At 31.4% G+C, this 24,772-nt stretch overlaps 3 protein-coding genes across 3 annotated transcripts; 2 read left to right on the plus strand and 1 right to left on the minus strand.

The window, feature by feature from the left end:
- Positions 1 to 1,480: 1,480 nt before the first annotated feature.
- On the plus strand, positions 1,481 to 11,907 carry LOC132906214 (hemocyte protein-glutamine gamma-glutamyltransferase-like). Its single transcript, XM_060958197.1, has 8 exons — positions 1,481 to 1,598; positions 4,327 to 4,832; positions 5,646 to 5,872; positions 6,418 to 7,019; positions 8,254 to 8,351; positions 9,037 to 9,327; positions 9,776 to 9,936; positions 10,784 to 11,907. The coding sequence occupies exons 2-8, from the start codon at positions 4,358 to 4,360 to the stop codon at positions 11,069 to 11,071; spliced, it is 2,142 nt and encodes a 713-aa protein (XP_060814180.1). The 5' UTR covers positions 1,481 to 1,598; positions 4,327 to 4,357; the 3' UTR covers positions 11,072 to 11,907.
- A 186-nt stretch (positions 11,908 to 12,093) lies between these two features.
- On the minus strand, positions 12,094 to 20,333 carry LOC132906348 (uncharacterized). Its single transcript, XM_060958474.1, has 7 exons — positions 17,091 to 20,333; positions 16,769 to 16,899; positions 16,619 to 16,677; positions 16,352 to 16,542; positions 15,546 to 16,001; positions 15,056 to 15,178; positions 12,094 to 14,835 (listed from the first exon to the last, which is right to left on the minus strand). The coding sequence occupies exons 1-7, from the start codon at positions 19,856 to 19,858 to the stop codon at positions 12,180 to 12,182; spliced, it is 6,384 nt and encodes a 2,127-aa protein (XP_060814457.1). The 5' UTR covers positions 19,859 to 20,333; the 3' UTR covers positions 12,094 to 12,179.
- A 2,409-nt stretch (positions 20,334 to 22,742) lies between these two features.
- LOC132915326 (uncharacterized) lies at positions 22,743 to 24,738 on the plus strand. Its single transcript, XM_060975131.1, has 4 exons — positions 22,743 to 22,751; positions 22,919 to 23,081; positions 23,243 to 23,464; positions 23,699 to 24,738. The coding sequence occupies exons 1-4, from the start codon at positions 22,743 to 22,745 to the stop codon at positions 24,736 to 24,738; spliced, it is 1,434 nt and encodes a 477-aa protein (XP_060831114.1).
- Positions 24,739 to 24,772: the final 34 nt, after the last annotated feature.

The following is a 24,772-nucleotide window of genomic DNA, read 5'->3' on the forward strand; positions in this document are numbered from 1 at the left end:
CTTATAAAATAATTTTATTCTCAATTATGTTTAATCTATTTACTATTTTATGATTGTCCCGAAGAATATCTAAAAATCTTAAAGAAAAAACGTGATAAATTATACTAAATATACGCTTATGTTGATATGCCACCTATTTTTAAAATACTTGTATCTTTAGATCTAATTGTTTTCTTCTTTCCAACTATGTCAAAAGTGGATTTATCATGTTTGTTCTGTGTGGAATCTACATATGCAAATCAATATACATTTGATCAAGATCTCCAAGAACTAAAGAACAAATATATTCATCGAATATACAATTCAAATAACCTCAATGTTTCTCTGCTCAATTGTCAATCAGATTTTGAAAATGTATAGCTTTCGTTAACGAATTGTATCCTTTGCGTAAATAAGAAAAAAGCAAATCTGTCAAACCTGACATAGATGTGTTTAGAATGCATTTAAAAACGCGTGCCGGTTCCTAGTGAAAAATATTTAGCGCGCGACGATATAAAAAGGAAAAATAAAGATTTTAGGAACGAAAGAAAACAAGACAAATGAAAGACCGTATAATTGGAAAATTACAGACAGACCAATAATTTACAACGTAATTTGTGTAGTCCGATAAAACGGAGCGCAAATAAATTTATGGAAAATTGAAACATGCATTTTCTTCCTCCTTTCAGCCCCTTCATCTACGTGCAACGATATCAATCGTGTGGAAAACCGCAATATCCCTCTACATTTACATTATGAGCTAATTAGCGATGTATGTCAAGACGATAAGATAATATTCCTTTAATATTTCCTTTCTATTGACATTCATAAAAACGAGAATTAAGTACATACGTTTTCTTATTTTCAATGTTTGTTATTGGAAACTCTATTAATAATGTTTGGATTAAATCAAGCTGTGAGTGTTAGATGTTTATCTCATCTGGAGTGGACTAATGTCTACCATAGTATTTTAAAAAGTAAAAATTTCACAGCTATTTTGAAAACACAAGGATCTACACAGAAATTAATATGAAGTAACAATTTCCTTTTGCGATAGAAAAAAGTTTAATCATTTTCTTCTTTATAGATGATAATAATCATAGGATTACATTTTGTATATACCACTATACATAAAAGAGGTTTAGACATCATTGGTATAAAGTTTTATTTTAGTTTCATTTACTTTCTCTATGTTAGTTTAAATAACATTATTTGACGAATGATGCATTTGGAAAATAAGTTACTTTTTTATTGAAATTTATATTATATAGTGTTTGTTCTTTTATTTTATCAAGAAAATATAAAGATGTTTATCTGCGATACATGATTGTTCTACAGGAAAAAGGGACTTAACAAAATTAATGTCATACCTGTTGACTAAAATGAAAAGAATCGCTTGATGATATCTTGTGAAACTGGTGACCGAAAAATCGGAAGCTGGTACACGTGCAGCTCATACGTGCCGTAGTGGGGACTGCAGTTAGCTTGAAGGAAGCTGTTCGTATAAAAAGACAGAACATGAGTGTCAGCTTAGAGAGTGTAAGTTGGTTGTTAATGGTGATCCGTTCCTTCTATCCAGGATCAAAGAAACGTCTTTAATTTTTCGACCGAATTTGTAAGTTTAACAAACTGCATCTTTCCTATCTTTTTATTTTTACGGCACTGTTATGAAATTAATCTCATTTATTTTTATAACTTTTTTTTATTTTTGTAATCTTTGCTAACCTTAATTTGACAGAACGAGATCGGAAGAAAATTAAACTGACAGTTATAACAATTATTCACGAGAAAATTATTTTGTTTGCATTCTTAGTTAAATATTTCATTTGTTAACTTTTTATATACAATTTTTTACTCACTTTTTTACTTTTTCACTAAATTATCAAATTTTCTACTTACTTTTCATAATAACAGCTTGAGATTTATTATTAAGATATGTTAAAATATGTTAAAATATGTTGGCCTTAATTTATTACGTAATTTTATTGTACAAACGTCGAAGCAAATATATTTATCAGAAAACGGAAAGTTTTATAAAAAAACTGGGAATTACCGTAATCTTATAGAATGTTTATGCGAATTATATTTGCTCCTGAAATGATATCAGTATTAAATCCATGGACAAGAACGTACATATAAAGATTAGCTTTATATCAATGATATAATGTCCATTTGTTTCTCTTTGGTATGAGAAATCTGAGATATCATCGAAGAAATGCGTGAATCATATTCGAGAGTCGCTGATTCCATTCAGGGGTGAAACACACCCGTTTTATAAGGCAGTTCACGTTTTGAGGTTCGATACCGGATATTTACGCAACAATTGGATGAATCAAAGGTAAATTCCGAGCTGTCTTGGAAATGAAAACGCGTCTGGTATTTGGGGACAAGGCTTATTTGCCATGCTCAAAGCCTCGTGACTACTTTTACTGTTCATTCTCGGAAATGCAAACTGCAATTTAGGTTTCGACATGTGCCTACGTGTAAAATCACAAGAAATTAAATTTTTATTGATATACTAGTTAGTCAGTATTACTGGAATACTTCATTATAGAAATAATTCTAATTTTAGGATGTTTCGTTTGATTTAGTTAATATTTATAATTTAATATTACAATAATATAATTAGTTATGTAATATATTAGTTATTCTAATTATACTATACACAATAGTATAATTAGTTATTCAATATATAAAATATTACAATAGTTCGACTTAATTTGATGGACATTTAAAAATATGATCAAAGTTTGGCAATTTATTAAGCTTTTATCAATGTAAATATGTATAATCATTTTTTTACAGAATTGTTTTTGAAAACAATATCAAAATTTCAATTTTTTTATTAGTCATAACGTTGAAACACAGAGAAAGATACTATATGTGATCATTGTCACGTATCTAGAAAATATGGATGTAATAATTGTGGGCTGTAATAATTTTAAATTTTTCGTGTAAATGTAAACTATAATTACTCATATTAAAACAAGGAAGAAAATACATACATAATTTGAAGCAATTTGTATCATTCGGAACAGAAATGCAAAATTTAATTCTTGTCTTGTGAATTTCAAGAGACAAAATTTAAGAAAATGCATCTCCAATAGATATTTGGATATTGATAACGCCGCATATTTATTTTGCATATCGTAATACTAAAATAAATACACATAATCGTTACGCATTTCGATAAAATTGGACCGCCTCTCGTTTTATCGAACGTTTAATTCTATATATTCGTTGCATCATCAAATTGAAACAATAAACGTCTAAACAGATTTTACTCTTCCAAAATTAAAATTTTCAGTTAATATAGGCAAAATGATGTAGATTAAAAACTTCGAAATTTTCATAATAGCAAACGCATCGTACGAATGTGAATTTCTAAACAAGGTGAGAATTGTTGCGGAGCTATCGTTCGACATTTACGGCTTGATTTCTTTTAAATAAGAAATCAATTCTTTTTCAGCATAAAGCTTATCGCCGTCAGATTTTTCCCGTTTTCTCGCATTCCAGTTACGAATGCGTAAGGTTTCGAAGAATTTATCGTGAAGAATGCTTCCTGTTCTTTTACGTGCACTTGAACTTAAACATTAACATGAATGAAAGTAGTATCATAAATTCACGATATGCTACATAGCATGAATGAGAACATAGTTATTTCTAGCGAGCGTAGTAATGTATTCACACATGGTTTTTCGCAATGATGAGTAGCTTCAGTAGTATTATGTTTTTATCAGCTCATACTATACCAGAAATTTAATGAATCACTTGAATTATCAAATTATTACTAAATTTCTGAGCTATTACGCGTACAGTTTGACTAATCAACCAGCTATCGACCTTCTTTTATGTAATGGGAGAAATTCATTATTTTATGTAATGTATTATTATTATTTTATTTATAGTATAGTAAATATTTATAGTATTATTTTATGTAAATATATGTATTATTAATAAATATATTTTACTTAATAATTATCTACTTACTTACAAATGATTATTTCAATTTATAAGGTTTTTCTACATAAAGAAGATTATATATTTCAAAACATACACGTGCACACAATTTATTGTTCCACTTTGACGGTTTTGAGTTGCGGCACTTTGAAATACGTGTACGATTTACATATGTATATGACACTGCTTTATTTTCCTAGATTACCATATGAAACTATAGTAACTATCGCATAATATTCAATAGTATCTCATCTCTCGATATAATACCATATCTTTCGTTCCAATCACAAATTTCTATAAACTTATTATTCATATTACCATCTCATCTTTCTCTTTTTCCAGTATAGGCATTTATAGATTCTTTTATCAATTTCTTTTAGTCAGAAGTAACCAAAGAAAAATCACCAAAGTCGTCAAAATGTCGTCGGAAGAGGCATTAGTCGTCGATATGGTGTACCTTTACGAAAAAGAAAACGCAAAGGCCCATCACACCATCAGCTACGAAATGGTACATCTTGAACCAGCGACTCCTGTTCTTAGAAGAGGCCAATCTTTCCATGTAGCCTTAAGATTCAATCGAGAATACGTGGCTGAAACGGATATCGTTAGATTGCTCTTTAGTTTTGGACCAAATCCGAACGTTCTTAGAGGAACTAGAGGAATAAACACCATAACCAATAGAGACAATTATTTGACTGATTTGGAGGCATGGGGTGTTCGTTTAGTGGGTGTCAATGGCGTTGATTTGACCGCGGAAGTAAGAAGCCCTATTGATAGCCCTGTTGGCACATGGCAATTAAATGTGGAGACCACCGTCGTAGGAAGTAAAAAACAACCAAATACCTATAATTACGACAAGGACATTTATCTGCTTTTTAATCCGTGGATGAAAGGTATGATATTGTATTTGATATTTAAGTATAGCAAGTACAAAGAGCAAAAAGTATTGGCACATTTTTATAATATTTTTATAACATTTGTTACGTTTCATTTTAATAAATTTTTAGAATAGTATGGAAGTGCTACTAGCTTATTTAGTTTACTCAAAATTTAATATAGAATTAAATTAAATTTCTACTTTCTCTTAATCTTTTAATTGCTTTCTAAATGCAAAATGAATATAAAGATATTTTGAAGATACAAGGGGATTAAAAAATTGGTAATAAGCCAAATTCTTTTAAAGATCAAGGTTTCATCTCCGAAAATAAAAATTTTTCGCATAAAAATGGTGTAATTATATTACGCTAAAAGCAGGAAATCGTAAAAAAGATTTACAAGCTAACATAAATGTTTACATTACATCTAGAATCCATCTGCATTTTTCGAGTAATATTAGTATTTCTGAGTTAATATTTTAGAGAATGTTAATATCGCAAATTAACATATAATTTATAAAACTCGATTTGACAATTACTCCTTCACAGGTATATTTTCGAGAAAAATAGACCGAACTGATTTCTAAACTTGGTCACAGTTTTTATATAATATACCGATCATGAATGTGTTTTTAAATTCACAGCTATAATATACTTCAACTGTACTTTGATTATGTCAATTATACTTATTCTTGCCTTAGGAGTATTAATATAATTTAATTTTTATAGAAATATGTAGAATATATAAAATAATATTATCTTATGAATTTTGAGAATTCCATGAATCTCTGAATTTTCTAAACTTATGTTATATACTTGTTTTATTTTCAGAGGATTTAGTATTCATGGAGGATGAGCAGCTGTTGGACGAGTATGTGCTAAATGATGTGGGAAAAATATGGGTTGGCTCATGGGGAAGTGCACGTGGTAGAGAATGGGTGTTTGGACAATTTGATGCTTGTGTGCTTAAATCTTGTGAATTGCTACTAGAAAGATCCGGCATCAAAGCTAATTCCAGAGGGGATCCAGTCCAAATGTGTAGAGCTATTTCGAGAATCGTAAGTTCGATTGCTATTCAATCACGTGTAGAGCGAAGTTAGTTCTAAATGTAAATCGATTCTACATAAATCCTGTTACATTAGCTAGATCAAATGTCAGGTTATATTAGATTTTCCATTTGTAAGATTTGTAATTAAAGAGTATAAAGAACCATAAACACTTTCCCTTCGACAAAATTCAATTCTTTCAAAAATGTTGATTCTTTCTCAATCTTTCATTACAATTTATTTGTGTAATGAACTTGTCTTCTGTTATTTATTATTTTACTCAATTTTTGCAACGATTAATCGTATCTCAGGAATTTCCGAAATATTACTTATTACCTTTAATCGAACATATACGTATATATTTTTTGTATCTGATAGCAAAATATCTTGAGACCAGAAACTTAATTGTTCGTCAAGTCCTTAACCTGAACTTCTTTCTCCTTTTATTATACCATCAAATAATTGATTTTTATTCTTTCTTTACAGTTTTCATATAGTATCCCCTAATAATTGATCGATCGATAACTAGCTTATTCAAAATCCAACTCTTCTTGCAGGTAAATTCCAACGATGACAGAGGTGTGATTACCGGTCGCTGGGATGGTGACTACGCTGATGGTACAGCTCCAGCCGCCTGGACAGGTAGCGTGCCGATTCTCGAACAATTCTTAGAGACAGGCGATTCTGTCAAATACGGACAATGTTGGGTATTCGCTGGTGTTGTGACCACCGTCTGTCGTGCTCTTGGTATACCGTCCAGAGTGGTTTCAAATTTGGTATCGGCCCACGATGCGAATGCCTCGCTTTCCGTCGATCGTTATTATACCAAAGACAATGAGGAACTTGATTACGATCCAAACAATCTCGAAGGCGAAGATTCCATATGGAATTATCACGTTTGGAACGACGTATGGATGGCTAGACCAGATTTGCCTAAAGGTTATGGTGGTTGGCAGGCGATCGATGCGACGCCACAAGAACCTTCAGGCGGTATATATCAATGTGGACCAGCTTCTGTCGAAGCTATCAAACAAGGAGTCGTTGGTTATAATTACGACGTGACATTCATGCTGGCTTCGGTGAATGCCGATTTGATGAGGTGGATGGAGGATTCTGAGAGCGAGCTGGGATTCAGGAAAATCGACTGTAATAAATATCAGTGAGTATATATATCTTTTACTTTTGTGTTGTTGGTCATAAGTAGACTGGGCATTTTTATGAAAACTCATATTTTACGTTATTGTATTGTAAATCTGCTAATTTTGTATTTTCTTTTTACAAAATCAATTCTTATTTTTGAATTACTGCTCCGAATGATTTTTTAACGATCCTATACTATCATTCTATATTTTATATTTTTTAGATATATAAATGCAGAAAGTCATGCAAATTTACATATTTACGTATTAAATAGAAGCTCAATCTTTTTCATATATAAATTTGATGTATTCTGATGTCATAAGACACGAAGATTACCGACGAAAACATTAGCAAGTCGATAGCGTCATCGTCTTTGTCGTCAGAATCGTTAATTATAAAATAAACATTCAACTCTGCTAGCATCAATTTTCTTTTTGACTCATCAGCTTGTTAAAAATCGTGATTGCAGTGGTAATTTTGACCTTGATGTCTTTAGCATGAATATTACCGTATATTATCAGTTTATGTAAGAGATTACATTATACACGCTGTTAAAAGCTAATCGAAAGGAATTGATACGTAGAATTGCATAATTGTATTTTTCGAATACTTTGGTTTATAATCTAGTTTTAAATCCCCTATAGATAGATCTTTTTCACGATTTTTCTATTCTAGAAGAAGAATTTTACGAATTAATAACTGCTATTAAATAAATCAGTTGATAACACGGCAATAAAGTGAAATTACAAAATAAAATAATATAATAACAATGGGTATTATAAAACCATTTTCTAAGCATATAGACTGATGGTGACATGACTTTAAGTCCCGTGGCGTTTTGGAAAATGGAATGTTAAACGATGTTAATGATAACATCATTTGAAAAACAAATTTATCGATCGGATTATTACCGTATTTTTTAATTAAGTAACTTTGAGGAACATGAAAGATATTCATATATTCCACGTTTCTTAATAGTGCATTCTCTAACACATTTCGTGATAGACAAAAATTACAATGTATTAAAAAAACATTATAGTAAAAAATACATCGTAAATAGAAAATGAAAGTTTTATTAGAATTAATTATAATAAAAATAGCCTAATTATCATAAGTTATCGATGGCCTTGGAGACATGGAACACGTAAGAAACTTAATGTACTTGTTATGTATCAATTTGTATAGAAAAGCATGTCTTATATGTCCCTCCTCTATCTGAAAAATATTTAAATCACTATTTCTATTTTTAATAGCATTGGCCGGATGATCTTGACGAAAGCACCTTGGATTTTCGATCCCAATGGCGACAGGGACAGAGAGGAGATAACATCTATTTACAAGGCGAAAGAAGGTAAATAAGAATCTACTGAACGATATTCATCGATATTTGAATATTTCACATATTACAGTACATGTTTAAAAAGCTTTTAACGTTACACTTGTTTTAAACTTTCCCTGTTTATATCTGCATCTTCTACAATACAATTCCTTTATCAATTCTTTTTCTTACAATTAGAAAAAGATGATACACCGAGCTGAAAGTAGAAAGAGACAATATGGAGCGGACATACATAGTGTGATAGGAGTCAATGAGTATGAGTAATAGGAATAGACGTATATTTTTAAATGGACCTGATCTAAACCCCTGTGGCTGTCATCAATCTTTCAAGCTGTTATATCCATTTAAACATTTAGATTCAATGAATTCCTTTAACTCTTATGGTGGAATTTGTTGAACTTTAGATGCAATAGAACTTTGAACCTCAAGATTGACTAACTCACTCTAATTCCACCAATATCTTTCAAACAGTTTTGAAATAAATTTTTCACTTTTCATATCACGTTATTAAAAAATACCACGATAAAGACTGTTACTTAATTCTCTTAAACTCTGTTTATCTGTACTTTTTAAGGATTCTCTAGAACATCCATATTTAAAAAAAAATCATACAAATCCTGCAAAACTGCACCTTTGCGAATTTACATGAGAAGTTACGAATTGATTATTTCAACTCTGGTAATTTATTTACATTCAGGAACGGAAGTTGAGCGACTGACTCTGTACAGAGCCGTACGCAATACAGAAATGGCGAAGAGATTCTACTCTTTGCCCTCACCTGCGAAGGAAGATGTCGAGTTCGATCTCGTGGATATCGAACGAGTGAACATCGGACAACCATTCGCAGTTATAGTGAACATGAAGAATAAATCGAACCAGATACGTACTATTCAAGCTGTTCTATCTGCTGGTAGCGTGTACTATACGGGAATCAAAGCAAATTTGGTAAAGAGAGCGTCTGGTGACTTCGTTCTCCAACCACATGCCAGTAAGTTTATTAATTCCTTTATTTAGATTTTTATAATTTATTGATCCTTTTTAGACAGTTAGGTCGTTTATTGAATTTTATTTTATATCAAGTTGTTAGAATCTTTATTTAATTTTTGTCTCATGTCTTTCATTGAACTGGAAACTTTTATTTGATTTCTTATTAAATGTTAGATTTTTATTCAGCTGAGAATCTTACTATCGCTAAGAATTATGTATTTATTTATTTGCTTACTTGTTTTTCAATTACTGTAGTTCAAACATATGACAAATTAAAAAAGAAGCAATCATTGTTTATGAGGATTATGCGTATACATAGTAATTCTTTAACGTTCTTAAAAGTAAAATATTTCTTTTTATAAATCAGGTTGGTATATGATTTCGAAGATATTCGTATGTATTCCTCGTCCTATTTTTCTCGTGATGACTCAGATCTAATTTATTTTCAGGCGAACAGTTAAGGCTCAGAGTTACAGTGGATGATTATTTGGACAAGCTCGTGGAGTATTGTAATATGAAATTGTATTCCATCGCTACGGTCGTGGAAACTAAACAGACATGGGCTGACGAAGATGATTTTCAGGTCTTGAAACCGAGCATCACGGTCAAGGTAAAGTAAACGATTGATCTGTATTTGCGAGATATAATCATGTGAAATTCTCGTTCAATTGAAATTGAATATTTGAAAGAAAAAGGGAAAGTATAGTAAAGACTTTCATATTCAACTAATAAGGGAACAAAAATGTGCCAATGAATTTCCAAATAATACAGCAATCATCCTTCTGATACATAGAGCCGTACTGGTTTGGTCGGCTGAGATTTGAGTTCATAACTGCGCAGAGTTTCTCAGTTCGATTCTCGATATTTCAAAGACCGAATTGCATTGTTCATAGCTTATTTTCGTCTCTATTTATCTTTTTTTTTTTTTATTTTGGTTTTTACAATTTGTCCTGAAGGACATTTGGTAAAGTGTTATATCTCATTGGTAAATAAAAAAAATAAAATAAAATAAATATAGCATGTGGGTGGCTACCCCCAGCGTGGTGCCAGCTCTATTTATCTTGGCTTAGTATTATGAATTTCCTGTGCATGATGTCAAGTGTGAGGAAAAATAAGATAGTATGTATGAGTTTCAGGAACTATATAATATACATATATATAACCTTCCTGATACTAAATTTCATTCGTTTTAGAAAATTGCCAGTTCGTTTTAATATTTAAATATCTAACTTAATATCTGAAGATTGAAGATTCAATTCTTTTCAATTGCTCAATTACGTATAAATTTATGAACGCAAGTAAATATGTAGAGTTACATTCTTTTTATATCTCAAGTCATTTAAGGCCTTCTAATAATGCACATCGCATAAACTTGCATTTCTAATTTTTAATCCATCAATCAATTAATATCGAAATAATTATATTTTAGAATTAATGTTTGTTATCATTAATATTAGATCGACGGCGAACCTGTAGTAGGAAAACCATCGATTATCAGCCTTAGATTCAAGAATCCCCTGAAGAGAGTATTAACGCAGTGTACGTTCAATTACTCTGGCCCCGGGTTAACAAGGAACAAGACTCTAGCGTTCAGAGACATCGAACCTGAGGAAGACGTCTACGTGGAACACCAATTAATTCCTCAAAAGGCTGGCGCGCAGAAGATCATTGCCACATTTACCTCGAAAGAGCTAGTTGACGTCACAGGATCAGCTGCTATCGATGTTCTTGATGAGGACGAATAAGATTGTCCGGATTCGAACAATATTACATTTTTATCCTCATTACGAATAGATAACGCATATTAATATACACACATATCGATATGCATCAATTAAAAAACGTATGTATATAAGTAAAAACCTGTATAATATTAATGTGGACACGTTTCATCCAATCATTACTAGACTCTGGATGCTTATACGTGTTTCTGGAAAATTATACGATATATTCTATCAGTCACGAAAATTAATATAATATAAAAATTCTAAATGCTTTCGTTCAAAACGCATGATGAATGAAAATTATGCGTAGTAGTATCTAGACTGCAGATGTTTGTTGAAGAAATTCATATTTTATATAATTTTTAAGAATACAAATATTTTACTTTATGAATATATTAAAGAAATAGAATCTAATTAGAGGTTCGTTTCACCTATCAAACATTATAACGTGCACTTTAGTTTGTATATTTTACCTTTTACACTTTTTATAAATGCGTAAACACCCACAATTTAGTAATATAAATTCCTTTTGGCCCCCATTACTCTATTATCAGGTGTATTTTTATATATAAAATTTATAATTATATATATTTAGAATGTGATTATATATTGTAATAATATTTAAAAAAATATTATATTATTAATTATGATATCACATTGCGTAATTTGTATTCCTTACTTTTTTCAATTTTGATGCACATTTGCTTTTTAATAAATTTAAATATTTGTGTTTCCAAGCGTGTGTCGCTGGACTCCGAAATTCGTGAGTTATTTGATCTGTATGGTATATACTGTTACAAGAAAGAAATAGTTTTGTATATTTAATAATGTCTATCAATAAATGATATTTTCTTATCTTTCAAACATTTTTTATCCATAGAATGACGTATATGATGGTATAATCATCTTATTTCGATTTTATTTAAATGAAAAGTTTACTTAATATTAATTAAATATTTTTAATTCAATCATTTACTTAACAAAATTATTTTTTTGTTAAATTTTGCAATTAACAATAGACTAAATGTATATAAAATGTAGACAAGAGAACTAACGATATAACATTCACAAACTCGAACAGGGAAAAAACGATATAAATGAACAATACAACACAAAGCAACACCATAAATCATAAGATCTCGCAGTTAATGGTAAAATTTAAACACCAGAAAACGACAGAGCATAACATACCGTAAACTAAAATTAATAAATTCTCTGTTGAGAATACTGAAACTCGTCTTTCCTTTTTCGCAACTTCCATCTTTGTATCTCCGCAAAATTCTGGCTCACATGTATTTGATATTTTTGTAACACACTCAATTCTCCCGAACGTTACATCATCGATCTTGTTTATCAAAAATTCCGTCAAAGATCCCACGTTTCTCAAAACAACGCTGCTGGAACATCTTTTCGGAATTCCCAGATCGACTGTTCTAAAACTGACTTCACTGAGGGAAGTATTCGTTGATAAATTAACAACAGACTCAAAACTGTCTTCTTCAGATTCGCTGTTAACATCACTATGACGATTCAAACATATTTCACTTAACGCTGATGTAACTTCCGCTTGTCTGAGATCCTTAAATATTTCGATAACGGCGTTTCTACTGTCGTCTCTTTTTTGCAAACTGATCTTGACAACGCTGTTGCTTCTCGACACGCTTTTCGATTCCTCCTCGCACGTTTTACAAACTTTACTTATCTTCTTTTTTCGTCTCGATTCTTTATTTCGTTTCTTCAGGTTGTTGCTTAATCTTCGTTTGTAAATGTCAAGGGCTTTGTACACGTTGCGAGCTCTGATGACGGCCACTTGAAGAGCAGCTACTATTCCACTGGAAAGTGTTCTAACAGGAGACTGACCTTCCTCTTTATTTTCCTCCTTAATTGTCATAGACGAACTGTCGGATGTTAATGATATGTTCGATTCGTTGAAACGTAGTTCATCCACCGTGTCATCCCTTTTATAATTTGGTAAAGATTCGTCATATTCTTCGTGCATCTGATTTAATAAATTTTCAAACACTCGAGAACACTCTATCGATGAATGTTTCTCGATTTTATTCGTCTTTCCAATGTCTGTAGACTTTATATCGATTGATTTTATAAAATCATTTTTGGAATCTTTGTGCAAATCGTTTTGTGATTTGGAATCTTTTGAATCTTTATGCATTTTCGATCCTAAATCTTTCTTCTTAAGTTTAGTTACGTGTTCAATAGTTACAGACTCGCAAACATACGACTTTCTTAACGCTTTTGGGGAACTGCGGTTAAGCGACTCTGTCATTGAACACGCGTTTCTTCCTTCCACTTCCGTTTGCGTTCCCGTAGCTTGCAATTCTACCGACTTCTCAGGAGTAGACTGCAAACATTTGGATATCTTACAATGGATAATAGTTTGACAATAGGCGTCGTTATTGTTTATAATTGTACACGTAGCAATATCTTTCGTTTTTGGCAAAGGAACTTCATTTAAATCCTTCTCATCGTTAATAAAAGTTTCAGATTTTCCAGTATTTTTTCTTAAATCCTTCTCAATATCTTGTTCAATATTTTTGTCCAATTTCTCCTCCCAAGAATGTTCTTCCTTCAAAATCGTTCTTTTTTCAAAATGTCGATTATGTTCTATGTAAGAAGGTACATCCGCGAAGCTGATAGATTTCTTTTTTAAACCTTTGCAAGTTTTTTGTTTATCCTTTAGATATCTTTCAGCTTTATTTACCAAATCGACGTCAATACCCTGATCACAAAGGAATTCCTTTAACATGCTCAATGATACTGCATGAGAGTTTATTCTCGTTTTCCCCTTTTTCATAATCGATGGATTATTGAAGATCTTCGACTCCGTACTATCACATTTCCGTTGCTTTCTGTTATTATCGAGGAAGGAAGTGTTGTTCTCTTGACAAGTGTCGTTCTCTTTGGATTTTTCATTTTTCTGTTTTAGTTCTGAAACATCTGGCGAAGAAATAGCGTTGGAAGAAGTTTGACAAGATTTCGTAGCTTCTACTTTGATACTATCAACTGAGCTCGAATTAATATCCACAACACAACTTGTAGTAGTTCCTAAAGCAACGCTTAACCGAGCTTTTGACTGAAAATGTTCGAAATGTTCATTTGTTGCAACATTTTTGGTATTTTCTTCGACACTCGTATTTAGAACAGGAATAACATTTTTTGGAATAATTGGTATCTGAAGATTTTCAGGAAGATTCTCTGAAAATTTCTTCGCTATCTGATGATCCTCTTGAAACTTTTCCTTCAACTGTACTTCGTTTAACTGACTTTTTTTATATTGCTCAGAATCGATATCCCTCGTAGGCTCCTCCTCATTAATTTTCATTTCTTCTTTAACTGTGATCGGTTCGCTCGGTTGTTTGAAAACTTCGTTTGTTTCCTCTTGAACTTGATTTTTATAACAGTACGTTGGTTTCTCAACATTTTTTCCTTCGTTCTTCTCTGGTGTAGCTTTAATGATTTCTTCGAGTGCTCGAAGAATTTCCGATTCTCTCGTGATTCTTTCATTAATAATGTCACACACTGACGCGTTAGTGTATTTTTTTATGCCCCAGGCAGACCTTTCCGATTCATTGAAATTTGTTGATGGATGTCGCAATGTTTTCGGTTTTAGTTTCGCTCTAGGACTAGCCATCAAGCTTGTGCTACTTTTTTTGCCTGTCGTTTTCAAAATGTCAATGGTCAGTTTAGGAACAATATCTTTGTGTGGATATACCTCGGTAGACGGTTTCTTCTTAAATTCATTTCCTACTCGTCCATGTTTCTCTTCTCTAGATGAGTAATTTTCGTTAACGTTAAAGTATTTTTTTTATATCACACACTAAATGTAATTGAAAATCTAGGAATCTAAATTATGTAAACACGATATAATAAAGAAGAATGAGAAGTATTGTCTTTAACCGATTCTTTTCAAAGGAAACAAAAAGTTTCATGTAAACAATGTAGTTAGTTAAACAAAACAAAAAAAGTATATATATAATAAATTCTTACTGGATGTAATTGGACATCTTCGTCATTCGTTTCCCGTTATCGTCTATAGTTTTCTCGACATTCGTAAGATTTGACTTTACAAGTATATGGTCCATTGAAGTTCCTCGTTTATGCGCAGACGTCCTATTAAGTCCAACACATTTATTAAAATAATGAATCAATTATCTTATTTTAAAGACATTAATTCGAATAACTAAATCGAATATAAGATGGTAAATAACAAGCATGAATTATCTGTAAGTCAAAATTGACCTACTTTTCGTCCAAGGATTAAGGAGAAATGAAAGATCATTATTAATACAAAATTATAAATATAATTTTGCGTTACAATATTAGACTCAGAATTTTCTTAAATCACTAGAAGTGTTTTCCTTGGTTGAAACAGAAGTGAGATCGAAACAGGAAAAATTCCATGTTCTCAGCAGAATTAAATTACGGATTAAGCAATTCTTCAACATTTTCTGCTAGATAGGAAAAATGTATTATTTACTTTGCATTTTCCGGATACGTCTTTTCTCTGACATGCATCGCTGGACGAATTTTCTGGCTCAACGTGGTTGCACTGTTAAAAATCGGAATTTTGGCCGCACCTCCTGGTCTCCAAGCTGGTTGTTGATTACTAGAAGTACGTTGCTTCTGACGAGACATCGATGACGGTTGCTTGCACTGATTTGAATTCGTACTCAATACTATCTTTTTTGGTAGTTTCCCTTTTTCTGGATGGCGATAATTGTCGGCCATTTTTTTATCGGTAACAGTTGTCTGCGCTTCATACAGATGCTTTTCTTTTTCCACACATCTTCCAGGGTTTAAGCGTTTCGTGAATTTGCATTGTTTCAAAGAATTGACGGAATTTGAAACTACCGACATTTGAGTCTCCACAGTGCTTTCTTTTTTCACAAGCTCTGATTTTATATTTCTTGTCCGAACGGTACCAGTTCTTTGTCTGAAATGTGTATTAACATTTGTTAAGTGGCATTTTATAAATAATACTACCTAGGAATGATTATCATCTATTTTCTTCCTCCATCATTTTTTCCTGATTATACCGAGGACAAGAGTATAACTTGAAATATTTGTATAGACTATCCTTTATAAAATGTATAGAAATAATATGTTTAAAGATCTTCGCGTACAAATAATTATTTAACATGTATTTTATTTATATAGTAATAAGAGTTTTTGAAACATTAGCTCTTGAAGAGATGAACAAGAGCAAGACTCGTTCAATTTTATATCCGAGTATAATAGTTCTGTATATTTATATTTATTTATTTAAATCTGTTATAGAATTACTTGGCGTCATTGATAGAAGAGCTGTTTATTATACGACGTGGCATTTTACATCTTCCTAAACTTCTAACATTTTCTTTCTCTTCATTCTCGGACATTACGTGTTTCACCAAACGTGAGATACTTTTGATCAAACAAAACATTTCGCTCACCCAATATCTTGAAATTAAGATCGTTTCCTTCAAAATACTCCTCTATAAATTTATGAAAAAACAATTGTTTATAAGTAAGAATAGCAGCAAAAAGGTATTCTTATATTTTAAATACTACCTTTTTATTAACATGATGCCCTTGAAGTAATTCTAATTGCATTTGATCGACGCGTCGTTCTGTAATACAAGTTTGATCGTATTTAAAGACGAATGACTAATTAACTTTTAAATTACACCAAATAGATTTTCAAAAAACATATAAACAAACCTTGCTTTTCTAAAGTTGTTCTATTAATTTTTACAATTTTTATCATCTCGACAACATATTTCGCCAGTAGGTTAGCCATTTGTAATTCAGCTTCGTAGCTGTCGTTCGAACCGTGAATGTAACTCTTGCACCTGTTTATCGTAATTTTTTAAGCTGTTCCAAAAGTAGAATCAACGTAAATAGAAATTTTTCATGCCCTTACGTTGTTTAGCAAAAAGATCGAAGTTTAATAAAAATTGACCAAAAGCTTTAAAAATGATCTAATCGATGGAAAACAATGTTAATATTTCGAAAGAAACGTTTATTCATTTTTATTTGATACCTAGTGATGGTTTTGTCCAATAATTGTAACATCGCCATCGGATTGACAGATTCTATCGAAATTGAGACTTGTAATTTCAACCGAAGCAGTTCCATTCGTTGCCAATTGCTCGTCAATTGCTCGTGAATCTTCGTCAACATTTTACATACGTTCACATCCTCGTAATTAATGCTATCTCGTTTCGATTCTCGCATAGCTATTTCATAATTGTCATCGTTAATCGGGATTCTCGTAATTTCCTTATAAAAATCTGCAGAATCTCGCTCTTCTATATTTTTATCGTTGATTATCGATGATGGAACAGTTTCGCTACGCGACAAATTTTTATCGTCGACAATTACATCCTTATCAGTATCATTACTTTTCTGATTTTCTTGCTTTCCAGCGATTGTCTTGAGTTTGTTCTCTTTCGACGAGTCTACGTTCGCATCTTTTCCTTGAAGATTTGATTTTTCTTTTAAATGATTTATGCTTTCTGAGGATGATAAATTTCTTGAATCTTTAAGATCCTTAGATCCGTTAGGCTGCAACGTTGTTTTCGAAGCTTTGCTCTCGTTCAAGTTCATGGAAAATTGTTTAGTCGCGTTGTCACCAAATGCATCTAATTTACTCGAATCAATCTTCAAATTATTTTTTTGACATTTTTCTTTCACATTTTGATCTTCTTTCTCAAATGTGGATGAAACATCCATTCTTGCAGAGTCAACGTTAACGATAGATTTATGAAGTTTTGATAAATCTGAGTTCTCACTGGCATTGAGGTTGCCATTCTTCGTACAGAATTTTTCTGTATTATTCAAATTCTGTGACAAAGGAATTGAATCAACGACGTCTCGATGCTTTTTTTCCTCAATTAAAATGTCTTTTTCTCTAGTCTCTGTTGTTGCATCATTTGCTAATTCAGTGCATTTCGAAGAACTGGAACTCAAGAATTTGTAGCAGTTTTCATTAGCAAAAAGATCATGACTTTTTGTCACTCTTGACAGAGCAGGAATTGAATGAATATTATTTGATTTGTCATCGCTATTTTCTTCGTTCCTTGCTGATAAATCCTCCTCTTCCGTTGAAACAATATTACGTATATCTTCGTTACATTCCAAAGAATGTATGTCTTCGATAGTGTTAGGAACGTCACCTTCGACAAACGATTTTTGTAATTTTAACACTTCGACGTCATTTTCGAAAGTAGACAAATGATTTAGACTGTACGATTTAAAACGAATAGACTGTCTCACGTTATATTTTTGCGTATCGTTAGACACTTCAAATTTTTCGATATCATTCTCTCCGTTTGTTTTCTCAATCTTTTCCTCTGTACACGATTTTTCAATCGCATCGAAAATTGTAATCAAATCTACATCGTGATTAGCTTGAATCTTTTCTGACGAAGATGTAGAATCTTCGTCTAAGTAATTTTGTCCATTCATTTGCATTATTCCAATTTCAGCACGACTTGTGTTAGCAATACGATTTTCTCGGTCTTCAGTTAATTTGAAGACGATATTTTCTGATATGTCTTTCTTGGAAACTCTACCAGCTGTGCTATTTTCTTGCCTACATTTTTCCTGGAAACCTTCGTTGGTTTGATTATTCTCTTGTATGTATCCTTTCTGCAAATCTTCGTCAATTAGATTATTGTCATGTATGTTTTTTTTTCGAAAATCTTCACTGACTAGAACATTATTTGCAGCGCATTCTTTCTCGAAATTTTCATTCATTCGACAATTTTCATGCGTATATTTTCCCTGAAAATTTTCATTAGTTCCATCTTTCTTTGGTTCATGACTTTCCTGTGAATCTCCACTAATTACATTTTCCTGTCTACATCCTTTCTGGAAACTTTCATTAATCAAACAATTTGTCTTATTACTTTTCTTCTGCAGATCATCACTGCCCTGACCACTTTCCCGCGTGTATCTTTTCCGAGAAATTTTATCAACATTATCACTAACGCTTTCCACGTTTTTGCTATCGATAGTATGCATTTCTTTTTCCGATATACTCAACTTTATCTTCGACGATAGAATCTCATTTTTCTCGGGTACGATTCTAAACTCTTCGTCATCCTCCTTTGGAAGAGCTCTCATCGAACACGTTTGCTGATTTATATCAAGTCTTGTATCTAAATTATTCTCACTGCTATTTCCTTTCTTATTCGAGAAAATTTCCACTAATTCCAAAGGATAATTAAAAGGTGTACCTCCAATAGCTCTATCCTTTACATTTCGTATTCCTTTCGAAGAAACTTTATCTTCTTCCTGCAAAGAAGAACCAACGCAGCTTTCTTGCGTCGTTGGATCGAGAAGGCCTAATCCAACATTAATTTCGACGCTTGCTTCGAAGGGCTGATTACCTTTATTCAAAGAATGTTTAGGAGATGTGACTTTTCTCGAAGAATTAACGGGCTCAGAAAATTGATTACTTCCGGATACTGTTTTTTTAAAAGATGTTTTTGAGTCTATCTTAAATACAGTGGTACTTGAAGAAACATCTTCCCCTTGCAGCGAAGAGACACTCTTCGATGTCATTTGAAAATGTATTTCGTGTGTTTCGTCGACAAATTTTTCTACAGAACAATTATTTTGGTTCGTGGAAGCGCTACAATTCTTGGTGCAACTCTTAGTATTACCATAGGATTCTTCGTTTAAAGAAGCCTGTTTCATCATCAACTCGTTTATCCTTAGAATTTCTCGGAGCATGTGTGCTTCGTAAAATAACGCTTCGTTTTGCGTGGAATTGTTATCATTTGGCATCGTAGACGATGTCATTCATACGGAATCCAGTCAAATAATAATGTTACCACGTTGCAGAAAGGAAACAGCGATATGATGAAGAAAAGTAAAATATTTTATATAGAGACGAACATAATTTCAGGATTAGGGTTAATGTGAAATTTGGTATGTGAACATCATGTATACTTTCAAATGTTCTTTGTAGTTAATTAAATTTCGAATAGGTAACATTTGCAAAGCGGATGTGAGCTTCATTTTCGTTCCATATTGAATGAATGTACTGTAAAAAGCAGTATAGAATAAATTAGAAGAATTGTAATTATATAAAAAATTATATGCCAAATGGAATATATCATATATTCTACTATGTAATGTACAAAAATTAAATGCAGCAAAGTATAATAGGTATAGTGATATAACAGTATGATAACGTAATAAAAGGCAACGTAAAGATTAAGTATAATGAAGCTAAATAAAATGTAATAATGTGTAATAAAATAAAATATACTACAAGCTAATATATTTACAATCAATAATCAGTATTCAGTAATCAATAATATTGTAAAAAATATTTCGAGGTTTTCAACGAAAATAAGGTTTGTCAATAAATATTAAGCATTATTAATATATATTTTTAATATATTTATAATTAATGTAATATTATATATTAAGCATTGATTATTTTAGTTGAGAATCTTGAAATATTCACAACATACATGTATATCGAGAGTCTGCTGAAAAGATCCTTTTGTTCAATATAATAAAACACAACGATGCGATAAAATTCGTTCTCATAATTAATTGTGGCGTAGTGAAAAAGAAAAGAAATAAAAGCTACGTAGTTTTTATGTTAATCTCCGGAAGTAAGGTACGTATTATCGCAAACACCCGATATCGCATGGAAACATATCGCATTTCCATTATACGTAAGTGTACAATATAAGAGAAAACGCAACAGTACATAAAAGTTATTAGATAGATCATGCATTTTTCATTCTAAAATAGATATCACTCTGGAGAATATCAGTAAAAAAACTTGGTCATATCTGGGTCAATCGATTAGTTCTATTACCTTTAGTCCCATTTTTATTTAGAAAAAGCGATCTAAAAATTTTAGGAAGGCAATTCAAAGTGATTTACGTGTAAATTATATAGAATATCGGAAATATTTCAACGATATTCGTAAATCTGTTGAATAATCGAGAAACTAGCTGCAATCGTAACCCCACAGCACTGAAAACATCGATAAAAAGCGAATTTTATTTTGTTTCCCGTATATGTCATTTTTAATGCAATATTTTTTACCAGGTTAAGAACAGAACGATAATTAAATAAACGACTATATCTTAAAACGTAAACGGAATAGGAGGACTATTTCTGGAGCTGGCGAGGATTTTCGAAGGATTTCCAAGTTGCTCCAGATTGCACCGCGCTCCAACATTTTTGCAATTGTATCCTGAAACCGAGGGGGATCATGATCGTGAAAGCAAGCGGATCAATGGATTGTCCGTATTCGTTAAAGAAACAGAGCAACGTATAGAACACAGAGAGATTCCGCAGAAAACCGATAAAGCCAAGTATACAAAGTATAAGTATAAAATATTGGATAAAGAGTTTTCCTTTTTTGTCATGAAGCGCTTTAATTTCACTGAGAAATTGTCCTACGATTTATTTTTAATATGTTAATTTCAGTCGTTCGTATGAAAAGAAAAAGATCGTATTAAAGGTATAAAATTTATCTAATTTTTTGTTAGAGGAAAAGAAATAGAGATATATATTGACCATTTAAATTATTGTATGTTTTTAATATAAAAATTTGCCAAACGTATGATGGAATATTTATCTGAATAAGATGCCATTTTATTAGACAGATAAATATAAGAAATTGGAAATAACTGTTACAAATAAATTAACGTATTTCAGCGACTGTAAGAGTTGGTGTAGATCGATTTGGAGTTCGACCAAGAGGAAACGCGTTCGTACAGGACCGATCTTTCAGAAGAAAGGAGGAAAGGTCGTATTTAATTTTCAACACTTCGTGAAACCGGAGATAATCATCGAGGAATACACTCGCGTGAACATTTACAACAAGTAATATTTAGTCTTCTAAATGAAATATAATAAAGATTAGAGAAGACATTCTTTCACGGTAAGACTAATTAAGCTTTTCTTTGTAATGCCGATCAGGCGAATGCATTAAGCGACAAAAAAGGTCTATGATGTTAGTACGAGAACAATGGAAATTGGAGTTTTGAAAAAATGAGGTGTTGCATGAAACGGTGGTAGGTTTTTCGAAAACACTGATTTCTGAAATTTCACAGGCCGCGTCTAGTCAAAATTAACAAGAAAGAATCGCCGAAATCTGCGTCGTGCATTCGTGAAAAACAAGTTTCTACAGAAGAGATTCTTCGTCAAAGCAAATCTAAGTGTGAAAAGACACGAACGAACATCGATGCTACGGTCGAAGAAAAGATAGCTGGATGGAGGTTAAAGAAAGTTAGATACGTTATATTGAGATTAGTATCCAATATACAATAATGAATAAATATTAATATAAGTATTATCACGGATCAGCATATCTTATAAAATTCTATGTGACCTTGTGGAAAGATTTTTTATCCAAATTATTTTGTAAAATATAAGAAGTACAGTTGTGTAAAAACTTCAGAAAGAAAACACATATAGGAGAGCAAAATTTGTTTCGATGTTACTATTATTATCTTATTATCAAGCTTAATATCACTGATTTATTTTACCTTTTTTTTTGAAGTGCTAGAATTAATTCTTATATCGATTGTACAGTTGAACTTTACATTTATTTGAACTTTAATCTCGATAATCGTATTTTATAAGAACATCGCATAGGGAAACGTAAATTACAGCGATTTACACAGAATTTTATAAGAAAATCTGTTTAAATATGAAAAGAGTCTGTGTTCGTTACTATATGTAATTGTTCCGCAAAAAAATGTTTACGTTTTAATTCTCAGTTTGCTAACTTTATCATATTTATGTATATTGAATAAATATTTACATCTATTGTTTTAATGTGAATTGTTTATTCAAAATTATTAATATATCGGAAAATATTCATAGTCCGTAGAAACCGTGCCAAAGAAGACAAGAAGGACTCCAAAACGAGTTACAGCAACGCATAATTTTGTATACGAGTTCAATCCATTCGGAAATCCAACATCCACTTCCAATAATTCAACAACAGCGAAAGGAATTCGAAATCTGTTGAATGTTGGAGAAGGAGGTATAGTATACATATGTACGGATATATATATATATAACTTTGCAAAAGAACAGGAAGCTATTTTATTTTAAATAAAATTTGATCAAATCTGACAAATGATATGAATTTCTTTCTTTCTCTCTTCTTAATTAAAGATGTATATTTTCTTATTGTGTTTGCAGATTCGCTTTTCAGACATACAAATAACACGCAAAATTCCACTAATGTTCGGCCACATACCACCGCAGAATTACCAAAATTGCACTCACGTAGCGATACCCTGCGAAGAAATTCAGCAAGACACGAAAATATAACTAATTATGGGAAAACTGCAAATTTACCTACGATAAAAAAGCAGGAAATAGGCGACGAGCTACGATTGGCTAAAGCTCGTAATGAGAGACGTAAGATTTTTATGCAAGTTATTTTTAATTAACATACGCTTGCATCGAAATTAATATATAAAATATTTCAAAAAATTCACGATTCCGTGTATTTTTAGCATCTTTTTAAATTAGATCTATTTTAAAAAATGATTCTAATTTAGAAATAAAAGATCATTTGCAACTTATTTTTATTTATTTGATTATTTATAATAAAAACGTTCAAATTATAATGTTAAAATTCTGATTTTCCAGGAAAGCTTGTCAGCAAAATTGATCAAGAAGTTGAAAAAGTAAAATCAGATTGGCAAGCATTACGTTCGAATAGCGAATGGACGCAAAGTAAAAATTTTGCAAGTGACCGAACGAGAAAATTGTATGACACACTAGAAAAAATGACACAAGAGATAGATAAAATGCAAAAATCCTATTTAGATCCAAAATCAAACCAATATTTGCACCGAGGCGCAATGAAAGCCTTAGATCCTCCAGATTTATCTTTCGAAGAAAAGGCGGCGAAAGTTAAAAACATGCTGTTCCCTAAAGAGAATAAAAAAATAGTTGACGGAACGTTGAGTAATCTATCAAACACGTTAAAAAGTAGTTTATCAGGCGTAGTCTCATCAAAAGATATAGCCAATAAAGAAGTGGAAAAGAGATCGCTTCTTTCCAATATGCAATCTCAAAATGTTAAAAACAGTACAAAATTAAGTAACAACTTGCCATCGAATCTTATTAAGAGAAATACAAGTGCAAATAATCGGAAAAATTTAAAAAAGATTAATTCTGATACTGAACAATATTTGAGCAATTATATTAGTGAAGCAGAAAAAATTTTTCTTAATAAAGAGGAACCAAAAATTCAAGAATTAGAAATCCATCCAGAAGATGTATCAGATATACTGAAAAAGCTGAATATAAATTCTGTTGATATATTTGATATTGCTAATAATTCTGAAGAAGATTCTTCATTACAGAGTGTGGAAAGAATGGGAAATAGACAAATGCAAAGTTCTGTACAAACAATTATGGATCAAAAGATTGGAAGTGAAAAATTAAAAGAGGAAGGAACTACAAAAATTTCGTCATTAAAGGAAGATGATCATTTAACAGAACATAATAATGTGTTAAATTATGATACTTCCATTCAAACGAATATTAAAGCTATACATCGAGACAATGTTTTTATAGAAATGGGTTTGCACGCATTGAGTAATAATTATTCTCAAAATGCTTTGCTGCGTGTTCTTCAGTCTGAATATCTAAAAAAGGATAGAACATTGAAACCTATGTAGAACTTTAGATATTAGCAATATTAATGAAACTAAA

Source organism: Bombus pascuorum, chromosome 1 (genome assembly GCF_905332965.1).
Source record: "Bombus pascuorum chromosome 1, iyBomPasc1.1, whole genome shotgun sequence".
In the NCBI taxonomy this organism is placed as follows: domain Eukaryota; kingdom Metazoa; phylum Arthropoda; class Insecta; order Hymenoptera; family Apidae; genus Bombus; species Bombus pascuorum.